Genomic DNA, 14,209 nt, shown 5'->3' with positions numbered 1-14,209 from the left:
TATAGGTAAAGGTTTCCCCTTGACATTACGTCTAGTTATGTCTGACTCGGGAGGGGAGGATGTGCTCATCTCCATTTCTAAACCAAAGAGCCAGCGACTCCAAGGTCATGTGGCTGGCATGACTGCATGGAGTGCTGTTACCTTTTCGCCAGAGCACTACCTATTGATCTACTCACATGTGCATGTTTTCAAACTTCTAGATTGGCAGAAGCTGGGGCTAACAGCGGGAGCTCTCCCTGCTCCCCAGATTCAAACCATTGACATTTTGGTCAGCAAGTTCAGCAGTTCAGCAGTTTAATCCACTGCACCACCAGGGGCTCCATTATAATCACTTGATAAATATCAAATACTGAGGAGCATATTGCCATTCGCCTGTTTTCAGGATTTCTGATACATTTTTTTTCAACACTTGACAGAATAGAAATGCCATAGTGAATGATTCCTTTTAAATCATGGTTAACTTGCCACTTGCAAAGTAGTCCCCTGTAATTTTGGTTGCATCTAACAATAAGAGAAAGCATAGCATTACATTCAATGTTTGCTTGCTTTTGAAGCAACTCTGGAAAAGCTAACTTGTCAAATATATTATTAGGTTCACCTTATTCAGGGAATAAGATGAATCTAAAAGGATGACAGATCACTTACTAGTTTGTTTTTAAAGAGAGAGTGAGTGCCAAGGACAGTAACATCCAATTCATTTTATTTAATCAGTTCTATTATTTCTCATGCCAGCAAGGTAATGCTCAAGATCCTGCAAGGAAGACTCCAGCAATACATGGAGCGAGAGTTGCCAGATGTTCAAGCTGGGTTTAGAAAAGGCAGAGGAACGAGAGACCAAATTGCCAATATCCGCTGGATAATGGAGAAAGGCAGGGAGTTTCAGAAAAACATCTACTTCTGCTTCATTGACTATTCTAAAGCCTTTGACTGTGTGGATCATAATAAATTGTGGCAAGTTCTTAGTGGGATGGGCATCCCAAGCCACCTTGTCTCTCTCCTGAGGAATCTGTACAAGGACCAAGTAGCAACAGTAAGAACTGACCACGGAACAACAGACTGGTTCAAGATTGGGAAAGGCGTACGGCAAGGCTGCATCCTCTCACCCAATCTTTTTAACTTGTATGCAGAACACATCATGCGATGTGCGGGGCTGGATGAATGCAAAGCTGGGGTGAAAATTGCTGGAAGAAACATTAACAACCTCAGATATGCAGATGACACCACTCTGATGGCCGAAAGCGAGGAGGAGCTGAGGAGCCTTCTAATCAAGGTGAAAGAAGAAAGCGCAAAAGCCGGGTTGCAGCTAAACGTCAAAAAAACCAAGATTATGGCAACAAGAATGATTGACAACTGGAAAATAGAGGGAGAAACCGTGGAGGCCGTGACAGACTTTGTATTTCTAGGTGCAAAGATTACTGCAGATGCAGACTGTGGCCAGGAAATCAGAAGACGCTTACTTCTTGGGAGGAGAGCAATGTCCAATCTCGATAAAATAGTAAAGAGTAGAGACATCAGACTGGCAACAAAGATCCGCCTAGTCAAAGCCATGGTATTCCCTGTAGTAACCTACGGATGTGAGAGCTGGACCTTAGGGAAGGCTGAGCGAAGGAAGATAGATGCTTTTGAACTGTGGTGCTGGAGGAAAGTTCTGAGAGTGCCTTGGACTGCGAGAAGATCCAACCAGTCCATCCTCCAGGAAATAAAGCCCGACTGCTCACTGGAGGGAAAGATACTAGAGACAAAGTTGAAGTACTTTGGTCACATCATGAGGAGACAGGAAAGCCTAGAGAAGACAATTATGCTGGGGAAAGTGGAAGGCAAAAGGAAGAGGGGCCGACCAAGGGCAAGATGGATGGATGGCATCCTTGAAGTGACTGGACTGACCTTGAGGGAGCTGGGGGTGGTGACGGCCGACAGGGAGCTCTGGCGTGGGCTGGTCCATGAGGTCACGAAGAGTCGGAGACGACTGAACGAATGAACAACAACAACATTATGGAGCCCCCGGTGGCGCAGTGGGTTAAAGCCCTGTGCCAGCAGGACTGAAGATCGACAGGTCGCAGGTTCAAATCCGGGGAGAGGCAGATGAGCTCCCTCTATCAGCTCCAGCTCCTCATGCGGGGACATGAGAGAAGCCTCCCACAAAGGATGATAAAAACATCAAATAATCTGGGCATCCCTTGGGCAACGTCCTTGCAGACGGCCAATTCTCTCACACCAGAAGCGACTTGCAGTTTTTCAAGTCGCTCCTGACACAACCAAAAAAAAATCAGTTCTATTTATATCCTCATTACAATTTCAGGGCAGGTAATAATATTAAAGGCCTGTATATATAATATATGTAATAAAACTAATAATAACACACAGAGAAATGAATACAAAACAGGTGCAATGGAAATACAGTCATATTCCATAACTACCTCCTATGGCTTTGGGGGGGGGGGGGGGTAAAACCTGAACAGGGGTAACATTGAGGATAAAATGGGTATTTGAATATCTTCTACACCAGTGGTTCTCAACCTGTGGGTCCTCCTCTTTTAAAATTTTTATAGCTTATAGTTTATTGTTGTTGCAGCCTGCTTTATAAGCTTGTTGCTTACTCTTGATTCATTTATATTGTTTGACTATATGGACAATTAGTCTTCAAAACTGAACCTGCTGTGATGTTTCCCAAATTAAGTATTTAGTGAATAGGGTCTCATTGAAAGTAGTTGCAGCCACAGAAAGTGATCCATTTCAGTGTAAGAAAAAGTGTGGGACTTCTTATGCCAATCATACATGGCCCTATCAGGTGACACGTGCTGGTAACCCAACATATGTATATCTGGGAAGAAGTGCATAAGATACAATACCAAAACAAGACCAGCTAGGCTGATTCCTTCTCCCTACAGCTTCTTCCACTAACTTGAGAGAGGGAAGAAAGCAACGATAAATTCAGATTACCATCTCACAAAATAGCATTCTGCCAGTAAATGTTTAAAAAGAGGTATGTGACAGAAAGGCAAGCAGAGATAATGGCAGATATTCATCCCTGCTCCACGGACCTTATCATACTGTTTTTTTAGCCACTTACCATGCTGGGGTTGCTCTTTGTGACAGTTCATGATGGACCCCAACAGATGATGCAGGCCAAGGACCTGCCCCATCTGTGGGTGAAGTCATGAGGAAGTGTTGAATTCTGCTTCTTCAGCATCATGGTAAGCCATCATCTTACAGATGGAACTTTCTGCATTTTTCAGACCTTTTCCCCGTCTGATGGGGGAAAGGGCAATATAGCAACATGTGTTGCCACCCTTTCCCCTGTCTGATGGGGGCAGGAACAGGGTCCTAGAGCACCTTGTCCATACGTGATGGGGGAGGGAGGGATAGTGTGTGGGATGCCACATGTGCCTTCTGTTTCACCGGCAATTGTCATAGAAATGGAACTGGGGAGCCCATTACCCCCTTCCTTTGCTTTTGATGATTTTTCTACTTCTGAATTAAACTGAATTCCGCTTTTGAGGATATTTGATATTTGGGAGTCTGCTGAAATTTTCCTCAACCCAAACCTTAGTTTGGATGTTCACGATGCTTCCCCCCGCCCTCAAAACACACCTTTTAATAATCTGTTCTAGAATACTAGTTCTGGTTTCTTATAGAAAGACGCCACCTTGATATATTTACCCACATTTCCCCAATAACTTATTTTGGTTATCAAAATGACTGATATATGGGGCTACAGTCGAAGAGCATTTAATAGTGTCACTTTTTTCAGAACATAGCAGCTGGGCTTCTGATAGGGCCACTATTCTGACCATATAATACTGATATTGAAAAAAAAACACCCCTAGAATCATCCATGATGAGGCCAAAGGACTAGCTTTAATATTCAGATGATAGAATCAAGGAAATGGAAGAACTGCAATTGCCTATATGAATCTACTGTAAGTCTAAGCATTTTGCATTGGTGGCCTTTCTTCAGATATCTCTACCAGGCAAAATCAAGTAATTGGCAAATAAATGAAATATTTTAAAGAAATAATAAATACTGAAAAATCATGTGCACAGTACTATTTTTGAGTGCATAATTACATGGATCTCATTACAGTAGGCTCTTTGTGTCTGCTGGGGTATATTACAAGACCACCCCCCTCCCCCGGATACCAAATCCATGGATGTTCAAGTTCCATTATCTAAGTGCCCCTTATATAAAATGGCAGCAACACAGGATCACATCAGATGTCCTCCATTTCTACACATTGAAATGTTGCACAACTTGGTCTGAGGGTTGCCAATAGGACTCAATCGTTTCTCAATAACACCACACAAGGTAGACAATTCCTCCTGCCCCCCCCCCCCCCACTTTGTGGGATGAGGTCTTCAGAGAGAGAACCCAAGGACCTGTGAAATTGCAGGAGACTCCAGTGAGTATGCTTACACATCAGTGTAGTGCTCAGTGTATGGCATAATCAAGGTTTGTTTTTAATATATATATATATATATTCAAATATTTTTGAGCCATGGTTGGTTGAACATGTGGATGCAGAAGTCATGTATCTGAAAGGCAGACTGTATTAGTTAGAGCTAGTTAGGTACTTGAATCATTTTTGGGGGGAGGGGGAACCTAAGCAGAGAAGCAGAATAAGGCTTGTGCTACTTTTTTGTTTTGTTTTTTTTAAAATCAAAAATGTTTTTCATTTCTACATTTTTATACAATAAGGGAGTGGGGAGGCCAAGGAAATTGTGATAAGTATATTATGGAGTTTTGTTAGCAAGTTAGATCTATCCACAAGTCAAATGTACATCCAAGAATGAGGAAGAGGAAGGTATTATTATACATATTCTATTTTGTTTTAAAGCAGTACAATTCACATTGTCTTTTGCTTAGGAAAAACAAAATGAATTAGGTTGTTTTTTTTATTCCATTTGTCTTGCTCATTGATCTTCTTTCTTCTTATATTGTCCCATCTTTTTCTTCTCTTCTTCTCTAGGCCTATATCATTAGTATTTCTTCTAGTTATTTTGTCACTATACTTATACATTTTCTATTTTTGCTTACTTTTAATAATAGCATTTCATTTATAGTTCTTAGAGACAATGTATTTGATGATAATGCCTGTATAAATACTTGTTAGCTTGGTCCATCATCTAGCCTTCTTTTATATCAATCTGTCTCTCTCTCATGAACTCTTTCTCTCTATATGCATACATATCAATTGTTAAACAATTGTTTTTAAAGTGGAGATAATTAATTTTAGTGTTTATGTATATTTATAGTTTATTTTATGTTCTGGCATTGAATGTTTACCGTATATATGTTGTGTTCCACCCTGGGTCCCCTTTGGGGTGAGAAGAGCAGAATATAAATATTTTAAATAAATAAATAAATAAATAAATAGTAAACACCTGCATATATATATATACATACATATATGTGTGTGTGTTTCCATAATTTCTATATCATTGAAATTGTGCATTTTTTCTATTATACTTTATTAAGAATTGACCCATCAGACATCCTCTATCTCTTAAGTTTTAACATACAAATTTTTGTAGGCTTGTGCTACTTCTGTTTGTCCTAAAAGTCTAAATTTAGGGCAAGTTTTCATGTAGAGAAAAAACCCTAAACAAAATTCTGTATTATTCTTACTACAAAATCAAGATAATTTAAAATGTTACACTACCATATAAAAGAAAAAAATTAAACAGCCACTTTGTTTGCTGAAATAAAAGTTAGTCTTGGTCTAACTATTATATGTATGCCCTCTATAGGAATGTACTAAAGGGTTTATTATGAAACCATAATTTGCATAAAATAATAGACACTAATTATGTTGTATTTTTAGCTAAGTAAAATGGGTTGAATGAAACCACAGCAGGCTTATCTGATGGAGTTCTTGAAATTGTTTTAAACACATTCTCTGAAATACATATATTATACACATCAGACTATTATGTACATTTTCCCAAGAGGCAAGTGGAGATTTGAAAATGTACTTCCTGTGGATTTTAAACTTAATGAGATGAAGATAGTGTGCCTTTGTTTGCTAAACCTCTGCAAAACTACACTGTAATAGTTTTCTATATTCAGATAGCTCTGATTTTAAAAATAAATAATATCTGAAGTGTGATGCAATTATCGGGCAGCTGTATAACAGAGCAAATGGATGAGGACATTGGTCATCCATTTGTTTTGTGTCTTTGGGAAGGAAATTGAAGGAGGTGGTGGATAAAAACCGTGTCTTTTCAATAGCCCACAGCCAAGCTATAAATAGTCAGCTGTGCACCGGTCTTGGGGAGTGCAACAATTATGAAGTGTGGCCATTAGCAAATCTATTTATTAACAAACGGGAAAAGGAAAAACAGGAAAGAAATAAACCCTCCTGGATCAGTAATCCCACTAGCAATAGGGCTGGCTTTACCATTAAGCAGAGTGTATTGTTATCTGAGATAGCAAGTGCTCAGGGAGAACCCTCTGAACTTTCTCTCTGTTGAAGGACAGCGATCTAGATGTCCTTGTGTCTCCAACCTATGCTGCCAATGCAATGTCACACACTGCAAATGTTGAACAAAGTTTCAGCAGTCTACCCACATTGGGTATTCTAAGTGGCAGCATCTTTCCAAGCTTCTAGGCATTTTATCCTGTCTGAGCTGGAGGTGCCAGAATTTAAACTATGATCCTTCTGCATTGCAAACATGTGTTCTCCTATTGAACTAATTCATTTTTACTATGGTTGCAGGATTGCAAGCCACAGCTTTGGGGGAAAAACCACCCTCTTTCACATATTGTATAAATTTGTTTAGCACAGGATATTAAAGGACGTAAGAATGACCTTCTCTTATCAGACAAACAGTCTGCTTGTTTTGAACAGCAGCCGAATATATGGAGCTGAAGATTCAAGTTGGATTTTGAAATCCTTGTTTAAATGAATATACAAATAAATCTAAAACTAATGGGTATCCCCATTGCAGCATCAGTTTCATAGAATATCTCCCTTGCCGATGCAGGAAATTATACAACAAGATGAAAGTGAGTGTATCATATATCTTTAGGGAATGCCCTCAGGTACAAAATACTCACAAAATGGCTAATGTATAGGGAAGAAGTGTCACATTGTAAGCAGAGCATCAGTGGCTTAATGCATCTAATACAGTATCTGTATTTACATTTTGTCCTTATTTTTCTTAGAGAACATTTTAAGTCCATCGGTGGGCAGCACAACAGCCCACTGATGGAAGACTGAAGCTCTAACGCTGTAGGACCGCCTGCCAAAGCCACTGGCAAAGTCGACAGCTTTAAAAAGTAAAAGAAGAGGGAAAATATGTTTATAGAAAATGGCAAAGGCAGAGAGAGAAAGGATAAGAACCCCCCATAATGTCAGAACTATAAGCCCTTTTCTTTTCCTCCTCCTTAAATTGATTCAGCCCTTTATTTCTTTTCCTTTCTGCTCTCCCATTGCTTTCCTTTCATTTTACTTTAGGAGTTTCAGCCAAAATTACGAAGTGCCAAACATGAATTGAAAGCCAACTTAATAACAACAGACAAGAACCACCAAAAGGAAATAAAATATAGTTTGCTGTGGGGAAGCAAACAAAACAAAATAGAACTTAAGAACCTTCCCACTGGCAATGGACACTTAGACCATATCAAGGGGTATATGAAACAACAGTTAAGAAGGGAAGATAGAAGGGCAGGCAGGAAAAACACCAGGAAGACCCTAGACTGGACCCAAATAGGAGAGCAAGCGATGGATCCCACTTTCTAACCGCAAGCCAAATGGGACAGGGATATGATCAGTATGGTTCATGTAGATATAGCAAAGCTAGACCAAGAGCCCATTCACACCATATAATTATAGCACTATATTCAACTTTAACTGCTATAGGAACATCCCAAGCAACTGTGAGATTAGCGGTATTCCATAGGATGTTATGATTGCAGTTAAAGTGGAATGTAGCACCTATAATTGTAGAGTCTGAATGGGCCTCAAAGCTTGAAAAAAAACTTTTCTGAACATTTTGTCCTAGTATAATAGTGATTTCTGAGTCGGGGATTTCTGGGAGTTCTCCAAAAAGTAAAACATTCAAAATCTTGAGACAGACAGTGATGTTTTCCCACTCAGCCATTACACAAACTCAATTGACTAGAATCTTCACAGTTCAGGAATTATTCTCCACAAAATATACAAATGGTTTTCTCAACAATTTTTATACAAACTCCTGATTATAGCATTTTCTGAACAGAAAATAATATTTTTGCAGATAAATTATTTTTTTGCATAGAAAACTCTACTTTCTGTAGAAAAATGCAAATGTGAACTGCAAATAGTATTATAAAACTCTGATGTTTTTAAGATTTTCTCACAGTAGAAAGAAAATTCACTTGATCCTCCCTTCAAAATGAAATTAATGAAGAATTTCCTCCTTGGGTTGTTGTAGGTTTTTTGGGTTAAATGGCCATGTTCTAGAAACATTCTCTCTTGCCGTTTCGCCTGCATCTGTGGCAAGCACCCTCAGAGGTTGTGTGGTTTCATGGCCAGTGATTCTGGCCATGAAGGCCTTCAACCATATAATTTCATCCCTATTCAATAAGAGGAGAGAACTAGGTTACACTTCAAGAGTGGAGATGTTGCTGTAATTCAAAGATTATAAGCATTTTCCCTTTCCTTTTATTTACGCTAAACTTGTACAAAAGGAATTTATGGCTTTATGTGCTGAAACTATGCAATAAGTCTTTGTTAAATTGAATGCAAAATATACAGAATTAAATATGGAATACAAGAAAATAGTTATAAGGAGTCAGGATGCGAGGCTGAATTATTTGATCCTTGTAAATGCTTATACACATAAAGATTTATAACATTAAGTTCTACTATTGAAAAATCAATCTCCTCCATACAAAATGTGGAAGAAATTAAGTGTGTATGATTGAATATGCAAGTACACGGAAGTAACACAATTATGCTCTTCATAGTTTATTTTATTCCAGAAAGCAACTCAATTTGTATCAGTGCAGTGTGTGTATGTGTGTGATGCTTTTTTATTACCTTAAAGTATTGGAGTTGTTTCTCAGCATTCATTGTTCCTTCACTTTCTTGCCTCAGACAGGAATTGAAGATAAAAAGCTCAGTATCTCTCAGCCACCCTTTCAGCTCTTTGATCCTGATCTCCAGCTGCCTTACCAGGCTGCCGCTTTCAGGTGAAAGCAGGTCACGTGGACCTAACCCACTGTGTCCTACCATTGTGTCTTGGATCTTCTCTCCTAGGGTTTTCTAATGGAAAAGAGAAAGAAATCACAGATTAATCTTATGTTTGAAAGGATGTGCATCTGATAGCTGACCAGCAGTATATTTAGCTAGATAATACCAATATTAGTCATTTTTATGTGTTATTGACGTCATTTGAATGTGATTTTCTTGCTTTTTGGCAGGGGGTTGGACTGGATGGCCCGTGAAGTCTCTTCCAACTCTATGATTCACAGTGCAGTGCTACATATGTCTCTAGAAACCTTACTGAGTTCAATGGGGGTGAGATTTTAAAGACAACACCCATTTTAAGAGATGATTTATTTTGAAATCACAAGAAGCAAGCCATGAAGATGTTACAATGATGGTGTGGCAATGGTGATGCTCATTAGGTGGGATACATATGTGGGGGTGTTCTTGGGGTTGAGAAGGGTGGGGTACAAATGTGGTACATACATACATACATACATACATACATACATACATACATAAAGTAGCAACCACTCAATTACCCAAGAAATTAAGAAAAGATACATGCACATCTTTCAGGCCATTGCTGCCACCCTGGCATTCTCCCCTCTCACCTTGAAGACTGGAGAAAATGGACCAGGGCCTGAGATACGCTAACCCAACACATGGAACTAGCTGGCCTTGCTAGTACCCTCTTTAAAAACACATGCTGATTGTATGACCCAGGTGTTACTGTGATGGGTTCCAGTCCTTATAAGTGTAAAATATAGCATTTGCATTAAATCAGTGTACACGTAATGTACATTCTACTGATTCACTGGATTTTGCTACCTGTGGTAAAGAATGAATGCCAAACAAACCAAACACCAAGTGACAGATTAGACTGCAAGCCCTTATCCAATGTTAGCCAACACTTCTCCATTGAGAAGTATCCTTGGGAAAAAATGGTCTTTCAGTAGAGAAGGGAAAGGATGATGAAGTGCTTAACCATGCCTCACTCAGTTTCTTTCACTCTAAAAGTTTACTTTTCCATCTGTTTTTATTTTAGAAGTAAACACCAAGCTGGAACATCATTTGGGGTTGGGCACCGAGTTTCAGGGAAAGTACCTCTTCCACCTTCAAGGCATTTGCCAAAAATGGAGATACCATTGGGTATCATATAAGAATTGTGTAATATGTTGTTTAGTCATTAAGCTACATATTGAGACATCCGTTCCTTTAGGATAAATTCTAACAATGCCAACTGAAAATCAAGGTTAAATTCTCAATTTATTGTGATAATTTTCAACCACATTCTTCTTTTGATTTAATACAGAAACTGGGAAAGTGTTACTGAAGCCCATCAGAGTGCATCGTACGTCAGAAGTAACCAATAGTTGTTTTAAAATGTTTGTATCTGAAATGTAATTATTATGCCATGGTAGAGAAGTCACAGAGGATTCTTTCATTGTTACGGTAGCTGCAAAAAAAAATTCTATTTGTTGTTATCTAGTTGTGTGCATTCATTTGATTATATCCTGCTTATCCTGATGATTACACAGTGCTTCAAAAAGTCACCTTTTTCGATTATAGTTTCCAGACCCGCCCCAGTCAGCATGTTCACTGGCTATATTGGCTGGAGGATTCTGAGAGCTGCAGTCCACAAAAGCAACTTTTGGTTCTGTGAATTTGCAAGCAACTTGACTTGAAACAAATTTAGATAAGAGCAAAAAGACAATTTAAGACTCTATATGTTGTCAAAGGCTTTTATGGCCAGAATCACTGGATTGCTGTGAGTTTTCCGGACTGTATGGCCATGTTCCAAAAGAATTCTCTCCTGATGTTTCACCCACATCTACGGTAAGCATCCTCAGAGGTTGTGAGGTCTGTTGGAAACTTGTCAAGTGAGGTTTATACATCTGTGGAGTGCCAATCTCAGACTGCACAGAGAAGCCATTGCAATCCACAAGCATGTGGACAATTTCAACAGAAAAGAGGGAACCATGAAAATGAACATAATCTGGTTACTATTAAAAAACTGTAAAATCAGGACAGTAAATAAAGAACAACACTCAAAAATACAGGAAAATCCAGACAAGAATCAATCAGGGCCAGCTAATGCCTCCCAACAAAGGATGCTCCCAGGCAGCAATCAGTCAGGCTTTAAGCTACAAGGTAATTAAATGCTAATCAAAGTAACTAATTGCATTCACACTTGCCTCAAGCAGGCAAGAGGTCTTTCTCCCACCCTGGACATTCCACAGATATATAAACCTCACTTGCCTAGTTTCCAACAGACCTCATAACTTTTGAGAATGCCTGCCATAGATGTGGGTGAAACATCAGGAGAAAATGCTTCTGGAACATGGCCTTAGAGCCTGGAAAACTCACAGAAACCTGTTAAACATTCTGTTTGGCTTTGCTTTTATTTTTCCCTAGGGAAAATAAGGATATGATCAGGACTGTGTGAGCAAGTACTTGGGAACTGGACCAATTCAGGGTGAAGAAAGCTAAGTTCCAGAAGCTGGTCCTTTATAGGTAGTACTAATAAATTAATCTTTGAAAAAGGGCAGGGTTTGAATTAGCCTTGTTAAAGTCAGTGGGATGACTATGGATGAAGTATCTTGAGAATTTACAGTAGAAGGGTAAGCTTTGAAACACACGATGAATTAAATCAACAGATACTCATCTGTTCTAAAGCACTGTGCAAATAATGTGTTTTGGGAGATCATTACGGAAAAAACAACACATATTCTTGGCAACACCCTTCTATTTTGATGGCTCAAATATTGATAATTTGAAGGCTCTCAGTGGAATTCAGCTTTAGCTATTGTTTTTATGCTGTAACAAAAGTAGCAGCAGGAGGTGAAATCAATGCCCTTGGAGGGTAGGGTCACAAAAAAGAATTTATTGCCACTTTTTTGTTCTGGAACAGTTTGCAATCATAAATTCTTCATAAACAGAATACTTCAGAGAATGGTCCGCCTTCATAAATATACGACAGAGGACATCAATTTCATTTAATTCACAATTTGTGTCAGCACAGCAGATGCCAATGCCTGCCTTGATAGGGTTGTTTAATATGCAATTGAGACTGAGTAATATTCAGCACAGGGGACAAAATTTCACAGATTAAACTGTACGCACCACTGACATTTCATTCTAATGTATTTCCATTCCACACTGTTCACCTTAGATGAAAGTAATATTAAAAACCATATCTCTCTATTTTACCATTGTTAGAAGTTAAAATCCTTGTCTTTAATTTTTTTCATGCCAATTAAAATGTAATCATGCCAATTAAAACAGTATGCCTAGTGTTGTGAGTTTCCACAGTGTTTTTCTTATTAAATTAAAGAAAACTCAATCAAAAACTGCTTATTATACATGAAATTTCATTTAAGAGGAAAAAGCAACTTTTCTGTAAATGCAGAAATTAATTTGAAAAAAGTGATATAAAACTTATCTTGATCTTAGCATGCAAGAAAGAAACAGTCTTTCAAATCCATTTTAAATGGCTGTGTAGTGTTTTGTTTATATTTAAATTCTGATTAATGTAATAAAAATGTTGATTAATTGATCATATAAGCTACCAAGGGCAACCAATAGTTAAGCCTGCACTTAAGTTAAGTTGATGAAACTCTTAGGCAGACACGGCTGAAATATGCACAGTTAATTCTATATGCTCAAGTAGCATTTCAGTTTGGGTTTCTCATGAAGTAACTTTCCTAAAGTTTGCAAAAAATATTTATTTTGGAATTCAACCTCCAAACCCCCAATGGCTTTGCAGTCTAGGGTATTCTAGGAGATTTTTGTGTGTGTGTCAGGAGTACCTTGAGAAACTGTAAGTTGCTTCTGGTGTGAGATAATTGGCCGTCTGCAAGGACATTGCCCAGGGGATGCCCGGATGTTTTTGATGTTTTACCATCCTTGTGGGAGGCTTGGGGAGCTGGAGCTAATAGAGGGAGCTCATCCATTCTCTCCCCAGATTTGAACCTCCGACCTGTCAGTCTTCTGTCCTGCCAGCACAAGGGTTTAACCCATTGCGCCATCAGGGGTTATTTTAGGAGAAACTCTTCCCCTTCTCATGTCACATGCTTAGGGGCCCATGCTTAGGAGAAAGTTACATATCAAAATGAAGTAAATCTAATGATCTGATGAGTGGCTCTATGTTTGCATATCACATTAATGTAGTAAGTAAGTAATAAGATCTGTATCCTATTGAAATCATCATCTAGTTTAGAGCTACTCAATCAATTCTTGAAGAGTGAATGAAAATTCTAGTATTTAATGTATCTACTATAGTTGTATTACCAATAATCCAAAATGGTGTCTTTCACAATTTTTTTCAAAATCCAACAGATTGTTTGGGCACTAACTGTGAAAACATTTTTTTGTGTAACAAAGGACCATTAACTCTACAATATGCTCTTTTCCCCACTACCTTGTATGATATTGTTTGTTCTAGATCAGGTGTGGAAGTTGTGCAGCCTATGAGATGAATGCAAAGCTTTGGGAGGCCTTGAGATTTCTCTCCTAACTGCACCTAAAATCATCAACATCTCTTAAGCACTTTGTTTTGTTGAAAAAACACACACATGTTTTCCAGGGTAAAAAGTATTTGGAATAGTTTCAGGTATCCTATCCGCTTGAAAACACCATGGCCTCTGCTCTAAAAGGCCTCCAGGGTAAGTGGGAGTGATGTGATCTTGTTGACAAAATGCTTACTGAAGCAATACTCCCTGGTGATCTAGTGGAGGCTAGAATGGTGTCATCTAGGAAACTAGGCTACCAACCGTGCCTACTTTTTTTTTTTTTTGGTCATTGGGGAGGCTGACCAGGCATAGCCTATTTTTAGTTGAATTCCATAAGTAATGGCTAGTGGAATCCATCTCAATGGGGTTTTGAAACTTTTCATTTTAATCTGACTGTAAAAGAAGTTATTCAAAGTGCTAACCCAACCACTGTCCTGAAATATCAGACCTTTGATAAACCCTTGTTCCAGCAGGTTCAAATCTGGGAAGAGTGTGGATGAGCTC

The 14,209-nt window shown here is 38.7% G+C and overlaps 1 protein-coding gene across 7 annotated transcripts in view; it reads right to left on the bottom strand.

Moving 5' to 3' along the window:
• The window catches only part of AKAP6 (A-kinase anchoring protein 6), a 314,103-nt gene that overhangs the window by 45,179 nt on the left and 254,715 nt on the right, over positions 1 to 14,209 (bottom strand). For all 7 annotated transcript variants that reach the window (XM_067462875.1, XM_067462873.1, XM_067462874.1 and 4 more), the window contains one exon: positions 9,024 to 9,248. In XM_067462875.1, the coding sequence (XP_067318976.1) occupies positions 9,024 to 9,248 (225 nt within the window). The remainder of the gene's footprint in view (positions 1 to 9,023; positions 9,249 to 14,209) is intronic.

The sequence above is a fragment of the Anolis sagrei genome, chromosome 1 (assembly GCF_037176765.1).
Source record: "Anolis sagrei isolate rAnoSag1 chromosome 1, rAnoSag1.mat, whole genome shotgun sequence".
Taxonomy (NCBI): domain Eukaryota; kingdom Metazoa; phylum Chordata; class Lepidosauria; order Squamata; family Dactyloidae; genus Anolis; species Anolis sagrei.
Note: the sequence above shows the minus strand (reverse complement) of the source record. Positions and strands in the feature narration are given on the sequence as shown.